At 45.0% G+C, this 22230-nt stretch overlaps 1 protein-coding gene across 3 annotated transcripts in view; it reads left to right on the top strand.

The window, feature by feature from the left end:
* The window catches only part of cnbd1 (cyclic nucleotide binding domain containing 1), a 73476-nt gene extending 51497 nt beyond the window's left edge, over positions 1-21979 (top strand). For 2 of the 3 annotated variants that reach the window (XM_014157435.3, XM_045702129.2), the window contains 7 exons: positions 851-988; positions 1219-1351; positions 11818-11924; positions 12227-12377; positions 12507-12574; positions 12762-12821; positions 20760-21979. In XM_014157435.3, the coding sequence (XP_014012910.1) occupies positions 851-988; positions 1219-1351; positions 11818-11924; positions 12227-12377; positions 12507-12574; positions 12762-12821; positions 20760-20876 (774 nt within the window). In that variant the 3' untranslated portion in view covers positions 20877-21979. The remainder of the gene's footprint in view (positions 1-850; positions 989-1218; positions 1352-11817; positions 11925-12226; positions 12378-12506; positions 12575-12761; positions 12822-20759) is intronic. The other variant, XM_014157436.2, reaches the window with a different exon arrangement.
* The last annotated feature ends 251 nt before the right edge of the window (positions 21980-22230 follow it).

The raw sequence follows: 22230 nt of genomic DNA, 5'->3' as shown, positions 1-22230 counted from the left end.
ACACATCAATGATGTTATGGAAGATGACCAGGGGCCAGCGGCCGGCAGTCATCCTCCTGCAGCTGTAAGTTCCAATCACCTTGTCCAGGTTGTCCACGCCTCCTTTGTTGTGGTTGTAGTCCAGGAAGATGGCTGGCTTCCTGTCCTCACGATCACTGATCTCCGACGTTTTGTGCAGTGTGCGCAGGAGGACCACATTCTTGTTCCTCTTTTGGAGGTAAGAAACTAGAGTGGTGGTGGGGGTGAAGGCAAACTTTGCGAGGAGTGTAGGGGGGAAGCACAGGCTTGTTCTTTCTAACTGTGCCAACCATGGTGATCTTCCTCTTCAGGAGCTGCTGGCTGAGTTCAATCTCTCATTGTGTGTGTGTGTGTGTGTGTGTGTGTGTGTGTGTGTGTGTGTGTGTGTGTGTGTGTGTGTGTGTGTGTGTGTGTGTGTGTGTGTGTGTGTGTGTGTGTGTGTGTGTGTGTGTGTGTGTGTGTGTGTGTGTGTGTGTGTGTGTGTGTGTGTGTGTGTGTGTGTGTGTGTCTTTGTGGTTTTTATGGTGTGTAAATTATTTTATAACTCCTGGGTCAAAAATGACCCTAAGACAATCTTTGTACCCTGGTGGTGTACAGCTTTCATGGAAATATGAACAAAGGCGATGTTTAACTTTTTCTAATGTTGGGGTCACTCATCAAATTTCAAGTTGAAAAAATATAATTTAAGGTGTTTTCTCTGCTGTTAAACATAGTGGCGGGTCATTTTTTTTTACCCTGAAGACAACACAAGGGTTAAGCTTTAAGGTCTTTTCACAGTTTTGGTTAGTTGATTGATTTGTTGGTTGATTGAGTGATTGATTGCGTGTTTCAGATAGGTGTGGGTGGCAGCTTTGGATCGTTTCAACCTCCTGCAGGTACTGAGGCAGGCATCACCATCCAGTGTACATTAACACAGGAACCCTGCGAGATCCTGAAAATCTCCCACTCAGGCTACGCTAAGCTGAAGAAGGTGAAGGAGCTACATTTACTATTCAAAATGAATATGCTACGTACCTGATTTATATGCATAGCAGCATATGTGACTGTATTAATCAACCACAAATACAAGTCACTTATACTTCCACATGTTTCAATGTCTTTAGACATGCCCTCAATGTTTTCAACTTTATTTGTACACTAAGACATGTGTACTTGCCCACTGTCTTGAATCTGTATTGTGCTGTATGTCTCTTGTTGTAGGAGATCTTGGCCCAGAACTATGCTCTGAAGGAATCTCTGATCCAGGGTTGTCACTTCTACCTGCAGTGGCCCAAGCTCTCCATCGATAGGCTGGCCAACCTCATCCAGATGAAGAACTTACCAGCCAATCATGGTACAGTTCAGTAATAACCTCCCCTCAGTCAGCCAATCACGGTAAACCCATCTCTGTCACCCAATCATGGTACAGTAATACCCTCAGTGAGCCAATCATGCTAATACTCGCCTCACAGTCAGCCGATCATGGTAATACTGTACTACTTACTACCTTATTCCAGTCATGGTAGTACATGGTAATTCCATAGTGCATGGGAGTTAGGCTTTGTGTTCCTGTAATGAATAATATATGTTCTCTTTTCCACACATTCATCTCTGTATGAGTTAAATTAAATCCCTTTGTTGTTTTTTATCTGGGAAAATATGATACATCATGTATGAAATAAGTCTTTGTAATGTGTGGCTTTTTTTTAATTACATCTTTATTTGTCAGTAATTAGGTATAGACGCTGTATGCTTCATTGAAAACAAGACAGACTTAGACCTAGACGCAGATGGTTGCATATGAAACAGAGGTTACTATAGTATACCACTAGATCTTAACAACTTCAATACATTATCAAAGCGACAAGAACGGCTTATGCATTAACTTCCCCGCCCTAGTTTGTGCCGTCTGCCAAGCAAAAAGACACAAACAAGGCGACAGTAAACATGTCGTCCCTCACGAATGATACAGCGCCCCCCTTCGGCCAGTCAGTGTAATTTGTGTAAATGGCGGCTCTCTATGACAAGACGTATCATTCACCCAAGTTTCGTAAAAAATGGGCCAGTGGTGTCTGAGATATTGTGTACGACTAACGTACCAACAGTTGATTACTGTAGCGCCCTCTTGGGCCAGTCAATGTAATTTTGTAAATGCCGGATCACTATGGCAAGACGCATCATTTACCAATTTCATCACTCTGAGTCAAACAGATCAAGAGATATAAACATGTGCCCGTTATAGCGCCACCGGTTGGTCAATATTAATATTCTTGCACATGTTGAGTGATGATAGTGTTTGCAACATGTTTGCCACATTTTGTTACAATACGAATATCCTTGACTAATTTCTATTTATTAATGTGCTAGAGCACGCCTGCTTGAATATTTATTTGTCAATAGCGGCCATATTGTTTAAGGTAGTAGTCTGGAAAAAATTGCATTGAGAGACCTTTGTCCATAGATGTCACATATGAAGTTTAGAGCAGATTGGTCATTCGGGGCCAGAAAAGTAGCGTTTTGCACAAAATTCGAAATGGAAGAAAATCAATCATGGCGGACCTTATGGGTCCTTGAGGGAAGTGTTTTCTTTGTGAGAAGAGGGACCTATGTACCAAATTTCATCACTAGGTCAAATGGGGTGAGGGGCGTGACCTTTTAAAGTTTGCATTTTCAATCTCCCGTTATAGCGCCACCATCTGGCCAATCAGTAAATGCCAGATCTCTATGACAAGATGCATCATTCGCCCAAGTTTAGTCAAAATCGGGCTAGTGCTCTCTGAGATATTGCGTGACTAACGTACTAACGGACAGAGTCAGATGCACAGTCCCCTCCCCAATTAATTTGGGGGGACAACAAATTAGATCCATCCTCTACTTCTGCCTCTCTCTCTCTCTCTCTCTCTCTCTCTCTATTCCATCTTTAGATGTTGTCGAGGCGACAGGAGAGCATATGGTGAACGTTGAATGGAGACGTTACGCAGTGCAGCTGAAGGCACCGTAACAAATGTTTTATATCAAACACTTAACTCAGAACCATGTCTTTTCCACTACTTGTAGCTGATCCCCTCCCTCTTCTCTCACCTTTCTTCTTGTCTTTTAAGGAGAGAGAGAGCCAGAGCCTTCCTACACCTCCCTCCAACAGGAGACCATACTCTCTCCATCCCCATTTTCCTCTTCATCCCCTTCATCTGAATGCAATGATACATTCCCTTTATCAGAGGGAGAGTGAAAGAAAAAAAATGGTGGGTGTGCATACGTGCATCCGCTAGTGATGGGATATGTTGGTTGGAGGGTAAGGGTGGGGTATAGGAGAGTATCATACTGTCAAACGATAGGATCTCATCGCAGGCTGGAATAAGCCGAGCGAGTGGTGTGTGCTGTGTGTGCCGTTCGTTGATTGCTGTAGGGCCGATCTCTAGCTCTATTTGCCCAGCGGGGAAGCTGAAGCTAGCCAGCCGGCTGAATCTGGCTGGATCTGGGTTTATGTATCCTGGATAGATGAACGGTCTGCCTGGAGGGCAGGACTCCTGTCCTGAGGTTTGTACAGATGAATAACTTGTTTACATGCTGCTGCCTATCATCAGAGGCCTAGTCTGCCTCCCAAATGGCACCTTATTATGTATTTAGTGCGCTACTACCCATAGGGCTTTGGTCAAAGGTAGTGCACTATATAGGGAATAGGGTGTCATTTGTAATTCAACCCTATAACACAATATCCCCATTTGTCTCTCTGTACTTTGGCCTGTGACATGGAGAGGATACCTTAACCATCTGGCTTACCTGCCTGCCATGTTAACCTATACGGACGCCTAAGCCTGTCTCTCGATCCCCAACAGGCTACTTGATCACCTTGATTGGCTCCATTTTGATGCTTCAGTGGCTTTGAGAGGGATAGTGTTTCATGTAAAGGTTTGTGAGAGCAGAATGAAGACTGTTATCTGCTGATGCCACCATAGAGACATTCAACTACTGTCTGAACAGACAATAACTCTGGAGGTTAGGCCAGGCCATGACATTTGGGGCCATCTCAATTTGGGTCACCTCTGTTAAAGTAATAGCCATTTTAACATTTTGTTGCATCCTAAATCTCTCTATGACCCCTTCCCTCACATATGTTATGTCAGCGCCTGTATACAGTACTATAGGTGACATTTACAAGTCAGTGGAGAAAGACAGTGTTACAGAAGGCTATGACCTCACCACTGCAGGGGGACTCTTCATCTCAGACGGGTGTGTGTCTAACTCTGGTGTTAACACTTCATGTCACCACAGGCACAACTGTCCTACAATAGCTGCTTCAAGTCTCCACATACTGATCCTTTGTCTATGACCTCAGTCACAGTGAATGTGTTGGGCTGGCTGGCTGGCTGGCCGACTGGCTGGCTGGTTGCTTTAACAGTGCCAACAGCTCTCCAAGCTGGCTCTGGTCCATCCTGTACCCTTTTTACATTACTATGCGTTTCACATTGTCCTTTCCAACATGGTTCAAGCAACTAAGCAACTGTAGTTGCGTAACCAAGCCAGGTTCGGCTTGGCTTGGTAGTGTGAAAAGGGTACATTTGTTTCCCTTCTGGCTCCAACACAACAGACACAGCAGTCTGGCTGGAGACCAAGGCGTTTTCCCACGCGAGGCTTTTTCAGAACGTCCGATAGACAAGACTGTCTGTATGGGAATACTGTGTCCCCATCCCAGACGGTCATGCTTGTCCAAGAGCTCTCCTCTGGAATGTAGTCCTCTAACACACGCGGGCGCATACAAACACAAACACAAACACACACACACACTGCACATAGTCTGGCAGATTGTTTTACATTGATTGTTCACGGGGATCAAACATCCAGCCGGTATCTTAATCCAAGCAAGAGATGGATTACATTACGCTTTGTGTGTAAAGTGGTTGATGGATATTTTCATAGTGGTGCATGGCATGAATGAAACACATGTTTTCGGGGTATTGTAAAGAGTTGAGTGATTCACCATGCCTTTAGCTTAGTCTTATAGACTCGCATACGTCTTCAGCGAGGTATCCTGTTACACTTAATTGAATATGACCGCTCTGCCTTATGACGTACGTCGAATGCCTCCGAGGCTGACAGGTAGAGTTGTGGTTGATCACAAGCAGATAAGTATGCTTTTCCCCTTCCTGGAATCTAGTGAAGCCAAGACAATTTCGACGTATACTGGTAATAAAAAATAAAACGGTTAATTTTGAAAATATCCCTTTCCTTCCATTGTAGGCATTTCCTCTTCTTAAATAATTCTCAGCTGTCATCTTTGTGCCCTTCTCACCCCTTCTTCAACCACCTCACCCCCCTCCCCTTCTCCAAACTGTGGCAAGGCTCTACTATCCATCATTGGCTGATTATTGTTTCAGAGAGCTCATTACTGTAGACGAGGGCCTCAAACAGACTAATAACTGACTATTAGGGCCCTATTAGAGTGGCTAATTCCACCCCTATTTGGGTTTCCTCCCTCAGTCCCTATATACAGTGAATGAGGTCTACCACAGTGTTTGGACAAAACTCCCTTCCGAATCTTTCTCTGTCTGGCGCATGAATGCACATGCACACACAGAGGAGAAGAGAGAGGGTTTGGCTGTCCCCCATCACACCAGTAAAAATACTGGCATTAACTACCCATTAGTTCTGTGACAATCAAAAGTCTGTCAGGCAGCAACTTAAACGTTAAGGGGAGAGGACAGGGAGGCTAGAGACGATATGGCTTGTCAGTCAAGAGGTACTATCAGCTCCAGGAAAGATTATGGACTGCACGCTTGTTGTTTTCATTTCACGGTAGATGCTGTATGCTTGGAGATATAGTAAGCACAACCAATGCACTCTGATGTATGGGAAAATCATACCAAAGACAACCTCACACTAACCCTGCCATCTAGCAGTTTATCCTAAATACCCTGCACATTGCCTATTTTTCATTTTCTATGTGAAAAAGGATAACAATACAGACATGGCCACTAAATTAACCTGATCGCCAGGGGAAAACAGCCCTCTCACTTAATATGTGACGGCAGTTTGAGTGAACCTTGACCCCAACCTGTTCTGGAGAGAACATTGACTATGGCTGTGTTAGAAATTACACCCTGTTCCCTATAAAGTGCACTATTTTTGACCAGAGCCCTGTGCGTCCTGGTCAAAAGTAGTGCACTAGGGTATAGTGTGATATTTGGAACGCAGTCTTTGACAGAGAGTTGGAGCAGACAGACACAGTCCAGGGGATCCTACTGGGTAATTTCCCAGGTGAGGCCCTGTTAACTGTTTGATTATTCTGGGGCCTGAGTGAGTGAGAAAGGTCAAAGGGGATCTTGAGGTTCTGAGGTCTTAAATAAAAGCTGCCAAGCGTTTCATTGGAATAGGCCGGGATGAAATTAGGCCCGAGAATGACACACACACACACACACACCATGGCTCCCCCGGTGATGTCTACCACTGTACGTGAGGCTGGTCCCTCCCGTACTGTCAGCACACATAACAAATGGGCCCTGTTTGTCCAACTTTCCCCTACATAGAGATAGCGTTTAAAAACACCTGTCAGCGCTAATATACCGTGTTTCTCCTAGCCGTTAAAGGCTAGAGGGCCGTGAATCAATATAATGCTCACCTCCCAATGCACACAAACCAAAGATTTGTCACATGAAAAAATAATCCTCCAGCCCAGACTTTGGGGCCTCTTGCTAAAACAAGAGGACTTCTTCTGTCATTTACAGTGTAGCCTACTTTTTTTTGCACAATACTTTTGGTAGATTTTGTCGGTTGTGATGCATTAGTCAAAGAAGTGGTGGATTGGGTGTTGCTGTGGGGGTTAGTAGGATGTGTGTGTGTTTGTATGCGTGTGCGCGCAGTAACCCCAAGAGTGTTCGAGGCGATGTGTGTTTGTGTTTCTGTGTTTCTGTGTACAGCTTCAAGTAAGGTTAAGGGGGAGGTGTGTGTCTCTTTGTTAACTACAGCTGGTGAGCTGGTGAGCAATCTCTAATGCTAAGGAAGTCTCAAGGTTTTACTCGCTTGAGTCAGAATACCTCATGATAAGGTGCAGACCATACGTAGATGTCTGTTTACTTGAGCGAGCTAAGGCCGCACTCAACGAGCTGTATAGGGCCATAAGCAAAAAATAAAATGCACATCCAGTGGTGGTTCTCCTAGTGGCCGGTGATTTTAATACAGGGAAACTGAATTCTGTCTTACCTCATTTTTACCAGCATGTTTCCTGTGCAACTAGAGGCGACACAACTCTAGATCACCTTTACTCCACACACAGAGACATACAAACTCTAGATCACCTTTACTCCACACACAGAGACATATACAAAACTCTAGATCACCTTTACTCCACACACAGAGACATACAAAATTCTAGATCAACTTTACTCCACACACAGAGACATATACAAAACTCTAGATCAACTTTACTCCACACACAGAGACATATACAAAACTCTAGATCACCTTTACTCCACACACAGAGACACATACAAAACTCTAGATCACATTTACTCCACACACAGAGACACATACAAAACTCTAGATCACATTTACTCCACACATAGAGACACATACAAAACTCTAGATCAAATGTACTCCACACACAGACACATACAAAACTCTAGATCACCTTTACTCCACACACAGAGACATATACAAAACTCTAGAGCACCTTTACTCCACACACAAAAACACATACAAAGCTCTCCCTCATCCTCTGTTTGGCAAATCTGATCCTCTATCCTCCTGATTCCTGCTTATAAGCAAAAACTCAAACAGGAAGTACCAGTGACACCCTAATTACGGAAGTGGTCCGATGAAGCGGAAGCTAAGCTACAGGACCGTTTCGCTAGCACAGACTGGAAAATGTTCCAGGATTCATCCAATAACGTTGAAGAGTTTACCACATTAGTCACCGGCTTCATTAATAAGTGCATCGTCCCCACAGTTACCGTACATACATATCCTAACCAGAATCCATGGATTACAGGCAACATCCTCACTGAGCTAAAGGCTAGAGCTTCCGCTTTCAAGGAGCGGGTCACTAATCCGGACTTACAGTTGAAGTTGGAAGTTTACATACACCTTAGCCCAACAAATTTAACTCAGTTTTTCACAATTCCTGACATTTAATCCTAGTAGAAATGCCCTGTCTTAGGTCAGTTAGGATCACCACTTTATTTTAAGAATGTGAAATGTCAGAATAATAGTAGAGAGAAATGATTTATTTCAGCTTTTATTTCTTTCATCACATTCCCAGTGGGTCAGAAGTTTGCATACACTCAATTAGTATTTGTTAGCATTGCCTTTAAATTGTTTAACTTGGGTCAAATGTTTCGGGTAGCCTCCCACAAGCTTCCCACAATAAGTTGGGTGAATTTTGGCCCATTCCTCCTGACAGAGCTGGTGTAACTGAGTCAGGTTTGTAGGCCTCCTTGCTTTCACAAGCTTTTTCAGTTCTGCCCACACATTTTCTTAAGGATTGAGGTCGGGGCTTTGTGATGGCCACTTCAATACCTTGACTTTGTTGTCCTTAAGCCATTTTGCCACAACTTTGGAAGTATGCTTGGGTTCATCGTCCATTTGGAAGACCCATTTGCGTCCAAGCTTTAACTTTCTGACTGATGCTGCCACCCCCGTGCTTCACGATTGGGACGGTGTTCTTCGGCTTGCAAGCCTCCCCCTTTTTCCTCCAAACATAACAATGGTCATTATGGCCAAACATTTCCATTTTTGTTTCATCAGACCAGAGGTAATTTTTCCAAAAAGTACGATATTTGTCTTCATGTGCAGTTGCAAACCGTAGTCTGGATTTTTTATGCCGGTTTTGGAGCAGTGGCTTCTTCCTTGCTGAGCGGCCTTTCAGGTTATGTCGATAGAGGACTCGTTTTACTGTGGATATAGATACTGGAGGAAACAGGTACTAAAGTATCTTCACAAGGTCCTTTGCTGTTGTTCTGGGATTGATTTGCATTTTTTGCACCAAATGCGTTCATCTCTAGGAGACAGAACGCATCTCCTTCCTGAGCGGTATGATGGCTGCATGGTCCCATGGTGTTTATACTTGCATACTATTATTTGTACAAATGAACATGGTACCTTCAGGCGTTTGGAAATTGATCCCAAGGATGAACCAGACTTGTGGATGTCTACAATTTTTTTCTGAGGTCTTGGCTGATTTCTTTTGATTTTCACATGATGTCAAGCAAAGAGAGACTGAGTTTGAAGGTAGGCCTTGAAATACATCCACAGGTACACCTCCAATTGGCTCAAATTATGTCAATTAGTAGCCTATCAGAAGCTTCTATAGCCAATTTTCCAAGCTGTTTAAAGGCAGTCAACTTAGTGTAAACTTCTGACCCACTCTTATTGTGATACAGTGAATTATAAGTGAAATAATCGGTCTGTAAACAATTATTGGAAAAATTACTTGTCATGCACAAAGTAGATGTCCTAACCGACTTGCCAAAACTATAGTTTGTTCACAAGAAATTTGTCGAGTGGTTGAAAAACGAGTTTTAATGACTCCAACCTAAGTGTATGTAAACTTCTGACTTCAACTGTAAATCCCGCTACGAACACCGACAAGCCATCAAACAGTCAATACAGAACTGAGATCAAATCCTACTAAGTTGGTTCTGTCGCTCATCGGATGTGGCAGGGCTTGCAAACTATCATTGATTACAAAGAGAAACCCAGCCGCGAGCTTCCCAGTGACATGAGCCTACCAGATGGGCTAAACACCTTCTATTCTTGCTTCGAGGCAAGCGACACTGAACCATGCATGAGAGCACCATCTGTTCCGGACGACTGTGAGATCTCCGTAGCCAATGTGGGTAAGTCCTTTAAACAGGTTAACATTCACAAGGCCGCAATGCAAGGCAGATTACCAGGACCAGCTGGCAAGTGTCTTCATTGACATTTTCAACCTCTCCCTGATTGTCTGCAATACCTAAATGTTTCTAGCAGACCGCAACAGTCCTTGTGCCCAAGAATGCCAAGGTAACCTGTCTACATTTTTTTATTTTTTATATAACCATTATTTTAGCAGGTAAGTTGACAGAACACATTATCATTTACAGCAGCAACCTGGGGAATAGTTACAAAGGAGAGGAGGGGGATTAATATCGCCCCGTAGCACTGCTTTGAAAGGCTGGTCATGGCTTACATAAACATCATCATCCCAGACACCCTGGACCCACTCAAATTCGCATACCACCCCAACAGATCCACAGATGATGCAATCTCTTTTGCACTCCACACTACCCTCTCCCACCTGGACAAAAGGAACACCTTTTTGTGAAAGCTGTTCATTGACTATAGCTCAGCGTTCAACATCCTAGTGTCTTCCAAGCTCATCACTAAGCTCAGGACCCCGGGACTGAACACCTCCCTCTGCAACTGGATCCTGAATTTCCTGACGGGCCGCCCCCAGGTAATGAGGGTAAGCAACAACACATCCACCACCCTTACCCTCAACACGGGGGCCCCTCAGGGATGCGTGCTTAGTCCCCTCCTGTACTTCCTGTTCACCCAAGACTGCATGGCCACAAACGACATCATTAAGTTTGCTAACGACACAACGGTGGTTGGCCTGATCACCGACGATGATGAGACCGCCGATAGGGAGGAGGTCAGTGACCTGGCAGTGTGGTGCCAGTACAACAACCTCTCCCTCAACGTCAGCAAGACAAAGGAGCTGATCGTGGACTACAGGAAATAGAGGGCAGAGCACGCCCCCATCCACATCAACAGGGCTGTAGTTGAGAGGGTTGAGAGCTTCAAATTCTCGGTGTCCACATCGCTAAGGAATTATCACGGTTCACACACACTAACACAGTCGTGAAAAAGGTACAACAATACCTCTTCTCCCTCAGGAGGCATCTTGACTGTGTTAGTGTGCACCATTGAGAGCATCTTGACTGGCTGCATTACTTCTTGGTATGGCAACTGCTTGGCATCTGACCGCACGGCACCACAGAGGGTAGTGCGTACAGCCCAGTATATAACTGGGGCCGAGCTCCCTGCAATCCAGGAACTCTATACCAGGTGGTGTCAGAAGAAGGCCCTAAAGGACTGCTCTCTCTGCTACCAATTGCAGTGCGGTAGCAGAGAGAACAGTCTACGATGGGTGGCTGGAGTCTGATATATTTTTAGGGCCTTCGTCTGATGCACCAAGTTTGGAACCAACAGGACTCTGGACAGCTTATACTCCCAAGCCGTACAAATGCTAAATAGTTTGTCTGGGTAGCTATTTGGTTAACTATTTAACTATATGCGTTGACCCTTTTTGCGCTAACTCTTTTGACTCCTCACATACGCTGCTGCTACTGTTTATTATCTATCCTGTTGCCTAATCACTTTATCCCTACCTGTATGTGTTTATCTACCTTAATTACCTTATACCACTGCACATCAACTCGGTACATACCCCGTGTATATAGCCAAGTTATCGTCACTCAGTGTGTATTTATTCCCCATGTTATCATTTTTCAATTTTTCTCGCTGCATTGTTGGGAAGGGCCGTAAGTAGAATTGCATTGTTAGTCTACACCTGTTGTTTTCAAAGCATGTGATGGATAACATTTTGATTTGAATACAGAACATACTGACAAAGTCTCTGTTACACACACCGACCCATACTTCTCACGTACTGTATGCTGGTTCATAACCTCATCCATCCTATGATAAAGGAGCCCACAATCTGAACTGAAGAAGCAGGAGAACATTACTTGATCTAAAATGAGTAGGCATGCAGGTAAAGAACTTATTTCCCTATTTCCTCCTCTTTTTCCTTCTCTCTTTCCTTCTCTCTTCTTTCTGTAGTACTGGTGAAGGAAGGTAAGGTGTGTCCCTTTGTGGCCTACATCCGAGAGGGGGAGTGTTACATCCTCCAGGACATTAACTCGCTGATGAGGACCCCACAGGAGAAGGTGTCAGTCTGCACACACACACACACACACACACACACACACATCACACACACACACATCACACTGTAACAGTAGGCCTTCCTCCAGGCTGCTGAATGTTCCCTGTTTGATTAAAAACCACTTCGTCTAAATCAAGGAGTGAAAGAGCAGGACTTGATTTGAATATTAATTACATGGTTAAGACTGATTACCATTGTGTTACATTTTATACCGGGAAATGGGAATATCAATTCCAGGAACATGTCATTTGTGATAATGATTGTGCCTTGGCTATTTTTCCCTCATTGGTTGTTGGTTTCCAGGGCAGCAGGATAAAGTTTGTTGTCGTGGGGAAGCTCGGACCAATGGAATCGTTCGGTGAGGTGAGCATCTTGCTTGATCAGCCCTCCCCCTGCAGCATCGTCACGATGACAGAGGTGCAAGTAGGGATCATCCAACCAGATGCTCTGAAAGGTTAGTCACATGCTCGTATATCATATCTGGTAGCCTATACAATCTCCTAAACTGTTGGATGTTTGAAAGGAGATAAAAACTGAGTTGACTACTGTGCGTTAATTTGATTTATGTTCATATTTTGCTTAGGACTTGATTCAGTGACATCGGCACTGATGTTACAAACAGCACAGCCGACTTATGGGAAGTTGAGTCAGGTGCTGCAGTCAATTTTGTCCAACATATTAACCTTACATTATTCACCCTTTCCCTTTACCATGATACTATTGTGTTATAGAACAAGTGGAAAAGCACTGGTTCGAATAGTGAATAATATTATGTTGTATTCACCTAGAATACTGTTGACCACTTGGTTCTGTATGACTTGTCCCTGTTTTATTCCAGGAAGAGATTAACAAGGAGTACATCAGACAAGAGCGGCACAAGGAGTGGGACCACATAAAGGTGTAGTGTATAGTATGTCAGTAAAGCATATTGTTACAGTACTTTCTTTACTTGTCTCACTAATGAGCCTTTTCATTCTACTAAGCCTTTTCACATTACAGAGCTGTACAACACTGGCCTGATTATGCATCCACCATAGTTTCTGGACCCGTGCTGTGAAGGACAATGTGAATGGAAAATAACAAGCCAGCACAGTACGGTTCGGCTCAGTAGTGTGAAAAGGGTCTCTCTCTGTCTTAGGCTCTTATGGAATACCCAGCTCAGTACGTTATAATCCCTGTGCCTTGTCCAAACCCAGAACACAAACACAACGTTTCTTCTGAGAATCAGCAGCCATGCAGCTAGCCCTAACTAATTCCCAGGCCTGAGTGCCAATATCTGCCTTTGTTCTCAACCAACAGTGTGTGTGTGTGTGTGTGTGTGTGTGTGTGTGTGTGTGTGTGTGTGTGTGTGTGTGTGTGTGTGTGTGTGTGTGTGTGTGTGTATGTATATATTTGCACATGTTCGCTTGTGTATGCGTGCCAGTTTCCCATAGATGATTACACAACTGTGTAGCTCTGCTCTGTTATTGCCATGGCAAAATCCTTACTTGGAAGGAAATTCATTATGGACGCTGGCTAACTGGCTAACCGGTCCAGTGCAGTCCTCTCTGAGGTACCTTTCTACAGCTACAGCTTGTGTATCTCCCACGTAATAAAGACAGACGGACAGGCCGGCCAACCTCCCTTTCTCTGGCTGCTTGTTTCACAGGAATATAACCTTTCAGACCCTTCCCATGTAGCTCTGGGTTGTAGGCCAATAGAAAGGGTCTCTTTGTGCATTTTGTCAGGAACACTATACAGTTTGTCTGTCAGGAGGCTAAAGTGATCATCAGCCCCAGCTGTCTGCCTCTGTCATGGTTTGGTTTGGTTTAGTGTGTGTGGTCTGGATCTGGGTCTCACTGCCAAGCTTTCTCGGCTGAACAGACAGGAGGCGTTGGAGGTTCGGAGCCCCCGGCCTGTTGGGGTGTGGTGGGAACCGACATGCAGTGTCCCACGGCCAATGAGAGAGGAGGATCTCGACCGATGAAAGCCTCACAAAGCAAACCGTTACCGTAACGATCAACTGCTATGAACAGTGTTCTGATAGTGACATAGAGCTCAGTGGGGGTAGGGTGTTACCGTAACGATCAACTGCTATGAACAGTGTTCTGATAGTGACATAGAGCTCAGTGGGGGCAGGGTGTTGAGTGTTGTCATCCTAGCTAACACATAAAGACTAAAACAGACAGGTGGAGCTAGTTGTTTCAAACTGCATGTTGTTGTACAGTATATGGTCAGCTGTTCTGCACTGGTATGAATCGGCCCGTTGTTCAACAGGGAGGCTTCTGTAGCACCACTGTAGCTTCTCTCTTATATTCAGCCTTTTCCTGATCCCAGATCTGCTTTTGCTATCTATCCAACCCATCAGGTTAATGCAGCCTCTCTGCATGGAGCCAGATACGTCTCCTTCTCATGTTAAATGCTTTTTCAACTGTGGTTCATGCCATTTAACGTTTAAAAGACATTTAAAGCTCCAGTGTCAGTGCTTGCTTGTATGTCATGCTTGTTTTTCGCAATTACACAGTCTGAGAAATGGACACTGATGAACCTAAACAGAAACAAAGGATATGTCTGTATTGAAACCTTTCGTTCTTGCTACATCTGATGGCATTTTCCATCTGCCATCGCTAAATGGTGTTAGATCATTTCTGATCTGTAGCAGGAGCACAGAGCTGGAAAAACGACTGTTTACATGTCTAGCCTCTCTTTGATGGAGACGGGCAGTTGTTATGCCTGTTTGATTGCTAATCTGACTGTTGAGCTGACGAATGACAACAGTCACAGCGTTTGTTTGCTGTCAGGCTTTATTTTTCAGCTCCAGAATAAGGACATATTTGTTTGTTTGTGCTCTCATATGGAGAACCCAGAGTGGCTATGATTAATAGGACTGTGAGTGTTCACGTTTCTGACGTGAACACTCAATTTTTCTCTCTGCATTGTTGCACTCACCCCTTTTTTAGCCAAACATCGGAACTCTTTTTTGCCTTTTAAATAGATTTAGGAGTTTCCAAAGTATTGGGACAAGGGTGAATCACCTATAAATGATGTGTAATTCCTATGTTATTGTCACGTCCTGGCCAGTATAAGGTTAATTGTTTTTGTAGTTTGTTCAGGACGTGGCAGAGGGTATTTGTTTTATGTGGTTCGGGGTGGTGTGTTTGTGTAAAGGGTGTTGGATTTAGTATTTCCGGGTTTTTGGTTGATGGTCTATGTGTTTGTATTCTATGGTTAGTCTAGTGTGTGTGTTTCTATGTTTGGTTAATTGGGGTTGGGACTCTCAGTTGAAGGCAGGTGTTGTCTATCTGCCTTTGATTGAGAGTTCCATATATTAGGGTGTGTTTGTGTGTGTGATTTGTGGGTGATTGTTCTGTGTTGAGCTTTGCTTTGCCAGACTGTTTGTTAGTTGTTCGTTTTTCGGTTTTGTTATTTTGTATGTTCATTTTTGAAGATAATTAAAAATCAAGATGAGCGTTCACGTACCTGCTGCGTTTTGGTCCTCATTCACCGACGACAACCGTGACAGAATCACCCACCAACTATGGACCAAGCAGCAGAAGAAGGAGCAGAGGGACTTCGAGTTGGACTGGCGGGAGAAGTGGACCTGGGAGGAAGTTCTGGACGGGGCCGGACCTTGGCACCAGGCTGAGGATTATCGCCGCCCGCAGTGGGAAATTGAGGCAGCCAAGGCAGAGAGGCGTAGGTACGAGGCCATGGACGCGCTGAGGGAGAAGCACAAGAGGCACCCCCAATAAAAAATTGGGGGGGGGCACACGGGTAGTTTGGCTAGGCGTAAGAAGAGCCGGAAGCCAGCTACCCGTGGTTATATGGAGGAGCGTATGGGGTGGAGAGCGCTATGTTTCGCTGAGGAGCGCACTATCTCACCCATACGCACGCACAGTCCGGTGCGCGTTATTCCAGCCCCTCGCAGGTGCCGTGCTAGAGCGGGCATCCAGCCTGGTAGGAGGATGCCTGCGCAGCGCATCTGGTCGCCGGTACGCCTCCGAGGACCAGGCTACCCAACTCCCGCTCTACGCACGGCTACCATCAGGCCCCTGCACAGCCCAGTCTGCCTAGTTCCATCCAGCCAAGGCGGGTTGTGCAGGAGGTAAGATCTAGACCGACTGTGCGCCTCCATAGCCCTGGGTTTCCAGCTCCTGTCTCTCGTGCGGACCCGGAAGTGCGTCAACCCAGTCCGACTCGTCCTGTTCCCGCTCCCCGCACTAGCCTGGAGGTGCGTGTACATAACCTGGTAAGCCCAGTACCAGCACCACGCACCAGGCTACAAGTGCGTCAACCCAGCCACGCCAGTCAACAGTCACCAGAGCTGCCCGCCAGTCAACAGTCACCAGAGCTGCCCGCCAGTCAACAGTCGTCACCAGAGCTGCCCGCCAGTCAACAGTCGTCACCAGAGCTGCCCGCCAGTCAACAGTCGTCACCAGAGCTGCCCGCCAGTCAACAGTCGTCACCAGAGCTGCCCGCCAGTCAACAGTCGTCACCAGAGCTGCCCGCCAGTCAACAGTCGTCACCAGAGCTGCCCGCCAGTCAACAGTCGTCATCAGAGCTGCCCGCCAGTCAACAGTCGTCATCAGAGCTGCCCGCCAGTCAACAGTCGTCATCAGAGCTGCCCTGCGCTGAACTGCCGGAGTGGCCAGACTGCGCTGAACTGCCGGAGTGGCCAGACTGCCCCGAACTGCCGGAGTGGCCAGACTGCCCCGAACTGCCGGAGTGGCCAGACTGCCCCGAACTGCCGGAGTGGCCAGACTGCCCTGAACTGCCGGAGTGGCCAGACTGCCCCGAACTGCCGGAGTGGCCAGACTGCCCCGAACTGCCGGAGTGGCCAGACTGCCCCGAACTGCCGGAGTGGCCAGACTGCCCCGAACTGCCGGAGTGGCCAGACTGCCCCGAACTGCCGGAGTGGCCAGACTGCCCCGAACTGCCGGAGTGGCCAGACTGCCCCGAACTGCCAGACGGTCCAGACTGCCCCGAACTGCCAGACGGTCCAGACTGCCCCGAGTTGCCAGACGGTCCAGACTGCCCCGAGTTGCCAGACGGTCCAGACTGCCCCGAGTTGCCAGACGGTCCAGACTGCCCCGAGTTGCCAGACGGTCCAGACTGCCCCGAGTTGCCAGACGGCCCAGACTGCCCCGAGTTGCCAGACTGCCCAGACTGCCCCGAGTTGCCAGACTGCCCAGACTGTCCCGAGTTGCCAGACTGTCCCGAGCTGCCAGACTGCCCAGACTGTCCCGAGCTGCCAGACTGCCCCGACAGCCTGGAACGGCCTGAGCCGGAGCCACCTCCAGAAATAGGTGGGTTGGGGAGGGGGGGTGTCGCACAGTGCCGTCGTTGACGTCAGCCACCCTCCCTTCCCTCCCTTTAGAAAAGGGGATTTTTTTTTTGGTGTTGCTTGGGGTTATTTTTGGTTAAGGTGCTTCTGGGGTAGCACCTTTAAGGGGTGGGGGGTTAGGGGGGGGGGGGTACCGTCACGTCCTGGCCAGTATAAGGTTAATTGTTTTTGTTGTTTGTTCAGGACGTGGCAGAGGGTATTTGTTTTATGTGGTTCGGGGTGGTGTGTTTGTGTAAAGGGTGTTTGATTTAGTATTTCCGGGTTTTTGGTTGATGGTCTATGTGTTTGTGTGTTTCTATGTTTGGTTAATTGGGGTTGGGACTCTCAGTTGAAGGCAGGTGTTGTCTATCTGCCTTTGATTGAGAGTTCCATATATTAGGGTGTGTTTGTGTGTGTGATTTGTGGGTGATTGTTCTGTGTTGAGCTTTGCTTTGCCAGACTGTTTGTTAGTTGTTCGTTTTTCGGTTTTGTTATTTTGTATGTTCATTTTTGAAGATAATTAAAAATCAAGATGAGCGTTCACCTACCTGCTGCGTTTTGGTCCTCATTCACTGACGACAACCGTGACAGTTATGCTCAGTAATCTAGGCTGAGTGTGTGTAATTTTGGGCGGTGGAGTTTTATGTCAGACGGTAGGTTCTAAATATGGGTTGGAGAAGAGGTTCTGTGTCTTCCTGGTTTATTTAGACTCCGGTCACTGTTACTACAGACATCTGCATGAATGTGGGTGTGGTGGGGGAAAAAACGCAAACAGACAGTGACTACTACTCCTTACTTGTGTGACCTTGTCTGAGACCTAATGACTTGAATTAGCTCCCCGAGTCACAAACGGACAGCGTTTGAAACACACTGTACTCCTAGGTAACAAAGATAGTGAACAATGCTCACTTGATGAGTAACCTTGCTTGAGACCTGAAGACTTCTATTTGCTCCCGGAGCTAATGCCCAGTTTTTGGCTCAGATCGCTAAACAGTCTTGTGGTACACTACCATGATTGCAAGTGTCATGCCCTTGAGAATATGGACGGATCACTCAAAAAAATAAATGACTTAGAAATTTCACCAGACAACGACAACATGTTCATCAGCTTTTCCTTTCAGAATGTGCCGATTTACATTTTGTTATTAAAGGTTTTGAGTCCCTCAAAATATCACTCAATCCACACAAAATAAAAAATCCTAACAAATACATGATTGTCTAATAGGAAAATAATAATGAGCAAAGCCTTTTGTTCAAGAAATTCTTAACATTCCCCAAAATAACAAGTCCTAACCCTTATGTGATTGTTTCATACTGAGGAATTGCATGAATTAATTTCTCAGACAGAACCATCTGAATTGAACCAATCAATATCTGACCAGACTGAATACAGAGCACCAGTTTGCAAGAGAGTGTTTGGGCAAGATAAAATTCAGCAGCGGAATATGAAAATGGTCCTGATGTTACATCTTAGCCACACTGATATGTAGGATGATGATGATGATTGTGTTGAATGCTTCACTTATAACCAGTGCTATATAGTGTGTGTGTGTGTGTGTGTGTGTGTGTGTGTGTGTGTGTGTGTGTGTGTGTGTGTGTGTGTGTGTGTGTGTGTGTGTGTGTGTGTGTGTGTCGAGCAAGAGAAAAGGTGTCAGAAAGACTAAATTCATCCACAGACAGAATGCATTCACTTTAATCATTGCAAACTTTAAACATGGTGGCCCTTTGAAAAATTGTGTTCATAAACAAAACGGATATTGATCTGTGATTTGTGTGCTCACACACATCTGTTTAGACTGCAGCCCAAATAAAGGCTTCACAGAGTTCAAGTAACAGACACATCTCAGCATCAACTGTTCAGAGGAGACGGCGTGAATCAAGCCTTCATGGTCTATTTGCTGCAAAGAAACCACTACTAAAGGACACCAATAAGAAGAGACTTGCTTGGGCCAAGAAACATGAGCAATGGACATTAGACCAGTGGAAATCTCAAAATTCAAGATTTTGGTTCCAACCGCCGTGTCTTTGTGAGATGCAGAGTAGGTGAACGGATGTACTCCACGTGTGTGGTTCCCGCCATGAAGCATGGAGGAGGAGGTGTGATAGTGGGGGGGTGCTTTCCTGGTGACACTGTCAGTGATTTATTTAGAATTCAAGGCACACTTAACCAGCATGGCTATCAGAGCATTTTGCAGCAATACACCATCCCATCTAGTTTGCGCTTAGTGGGACTGTCATTTGTTTTTCAACAGGACAATGACCCAACATTTTACGAAGAAGGAGAGTTATGGAGTGCTGCATCAGATGACCTGGCCTCCACAATCCCCCGGCCTCAACCCAACTGAATTGGTTTGGGATGAGTTGGATCGCAGAGTGAAGGAAAAGCAGCCAACAAGTGTTCAGCATATGTGGGAACTCCTTCAAGACTGTTGGAAAAGCATTCCAGGTGAAGCTGGTTGAGAGCATGCAAAGCTGTCATCAAGGCAAAGTGTGGCTCCTTTGAAGAATCTCAAATATAAAATATATGTTGATTTCTTTAACACTTGTTTTGTTTACTACATGATTCCATATGTGTTATTTCATAGTTTTGTCTTCACTATTATTCTACAATGTAGAAAATAGTAAAAATAAAGAAAGACTCTTGAATGAATCGGTGTGTCCAAACTTTTGACTGGTACTGTATGATTGGTTATCTGTTTCCTATAATCAGACCCATGTTGTGTGGGATGCCAAAGACCAATGTAATAACGCTCCATTGATTAGTGCTTCTGATCTTTAGCACTGGGCATACAGTGTGATATATGGCAGGGGCATCATGCACCTAATAAATCTGAGGAGGCACAAAGTATGTGAGGATGGCTGAAGCATGGTCCGTAGGGGCGCTAGGCTCCCGTCCGTAAGTTGGAGAATTTAGCATTTTTCAAACACGTGAAATAGCCTTTTCCTGCTATCTACAGCCATAATCGTTATGCTTAGTTCTATGTAAAAAAAAAAAATCTGCAGATTTGTCTGCATATCGAAGCATACCTCTTGAGCTCTCTCCTTCTGACTGGTGGTTATTTTCTTAAAGAAACAAAATATGCTTCTCTGCTAAAATCTGGATAAAAGATTCAAAGGAATTTGAGTGTTATTTGTACATTTAGTTATTGATTGCTTTTTTAAAGTCTACCAACCTTGCCAGCAGGCATGTCAGCTAAGATAGACAAGCTAGCTACTCTAACTAGATTGATTGCCTAAAATGGCTTCTTGGTATCTATTTATGAGGTTGGGAAATTGTGAAACCATCTGGGCTAGCTAAAGCCAACTTCCTAAAATTGCTAAGTCGCTAGTAGTATTACAGAAGGAAAACAAATGTGTAATTCCAATTTGTGTGATTATAATATGTTTTTTTTTACAGGACAATTCTGAGGGAGCACGTACCCCTGTGCCATTATGGGCATGACGCCTCTGTACTGCTATGCAGTGTCACATCCTGTAATGCTCATCATAAGTGTGTATTTTAACGTCATGTTTTGTCTCTTATTTCCTCCACAGAAGAGAGTGTTGTCGGATGCCCTGCTCTACAACGGGATCAAGCAGGGGAACGGGAAGTGGACCTTCATTAGGGGAGGTGGAAGAAGATCTATGGACAAGAGCAACCCCATCCAATGAACACAGCACACACACCAACACCCCAGCGTATACTGCCTGCTTTGACTCCAGATGTTACAACAACAACGCAAGAAAACACAGGAATTGACATTGCCAAACCCTAATTTGCTGTTTAAAAGTATAACTCCAGTCCCATGCTCCAGTCCAAATTCTGACACCACACCCTCCAATATCCCGCCACATACACTTTCATTCTCGCCTGTATCTTCGGACTCAACGTAAAGTGACCACTCCAGATGTACACTAATATAGCATCAAAGAAAATAAACTGTTATTCTCCCCAGCTTTTACTCTCACTCAAAGCCTTTCAAATAAGAGGCAGTTATTGTCAATCAGCTAGCAGCTTTCACTGCAGTACTTCCTATATCCCTGCCAGGGCCAGAGGAACTCTGAGGACAGTGACACATCATGTTGCCTTTCACCCACTTAATATAACGTAACCAGACATGTCCTACGTGTGCAAATACAGAGCCTGACCCAGCCCAAAACAACCCACCATAACCATACACCCCCAACACAGGCCAGAACAACACAGCCTTATTGGATCTTATACTTGTGTGAAACAGTGTTGTGTAAGACAGGCAACAAGTCTGCAATGACATACAGAGCCCAACACAACATCTTGTTGCACAGACACTGTGAATACTGTAGAGAACGAAAAACCATTCTTTATGAAAGAGAAAATAGTGAACCGTATCATAGAGAAACTGAAATGACATTTAACCGTATAATTTGTTTTATGTCTAAGTATTTGGGTCGAGACATAGACTTTTTATATTGCTGGAATCTGAATGGAAACAGAAACACAGACCTTAAAATACATGGTGTTTGTTTAGATTTGAGAGACCGTAACTGACCTTGACAGAGACTGTTTGTTTCACATTCCCAAAGGTAAATAGCTCTTTATTGCTTCTTTGTATATATTTTTGTTTTGTCCTCAGATGACAGTTCTGTACTGAAATGACCTACTGAAATTGTCCCTCAGTCTGGAGAATGATTTGAGATGAGAATGGGCTTGAAACAAGCTGTGGTAAATGACATGGTTTTATTGTAGCATCTCCTCGTCTGCATAAGCCTAATTTGATTAAATGTTTTTGTGCGTCTGTGTGTTATGGAAATTTTACCTGAATAGAAATACATTTAGCAATTTTTGCTCTATTCATTGGTTAATCTTCACCTTTTATCCCCGCCAAAAGTGTTCCTTCATGTTAGCAGAGATTTCAGAAACTCAAACAAATAGCTAATTTCCAAGATGAGTGAGGCTCTTAACCCTTAACATTGACACAAGTAAGATTAATTATGCTTTTCAAGTGGTTTTGTCCGCACACATACGCGCACGCACACACGGTCATTT

The sequence above is a fragment of the Salmo salar genome, chromosome 19 (genome assembly GCF_965601325.2).
Source record: "Salmo salar chromosome 19, fSalSal1, whole genome shotgun sequence".
In the NCBI taxonomy this organism is placed as follows: domain Eukaryota; kingdom Metazoa; phylum Chordata; class Actinopteri; order Salmoniformes; family Salmonidae; genus Salmo; species Salmo salar.
Note: the sequence above shows the minus strand (reverse complement) of the source record. Positions and strands in the feature narration are given on the sequence as shown.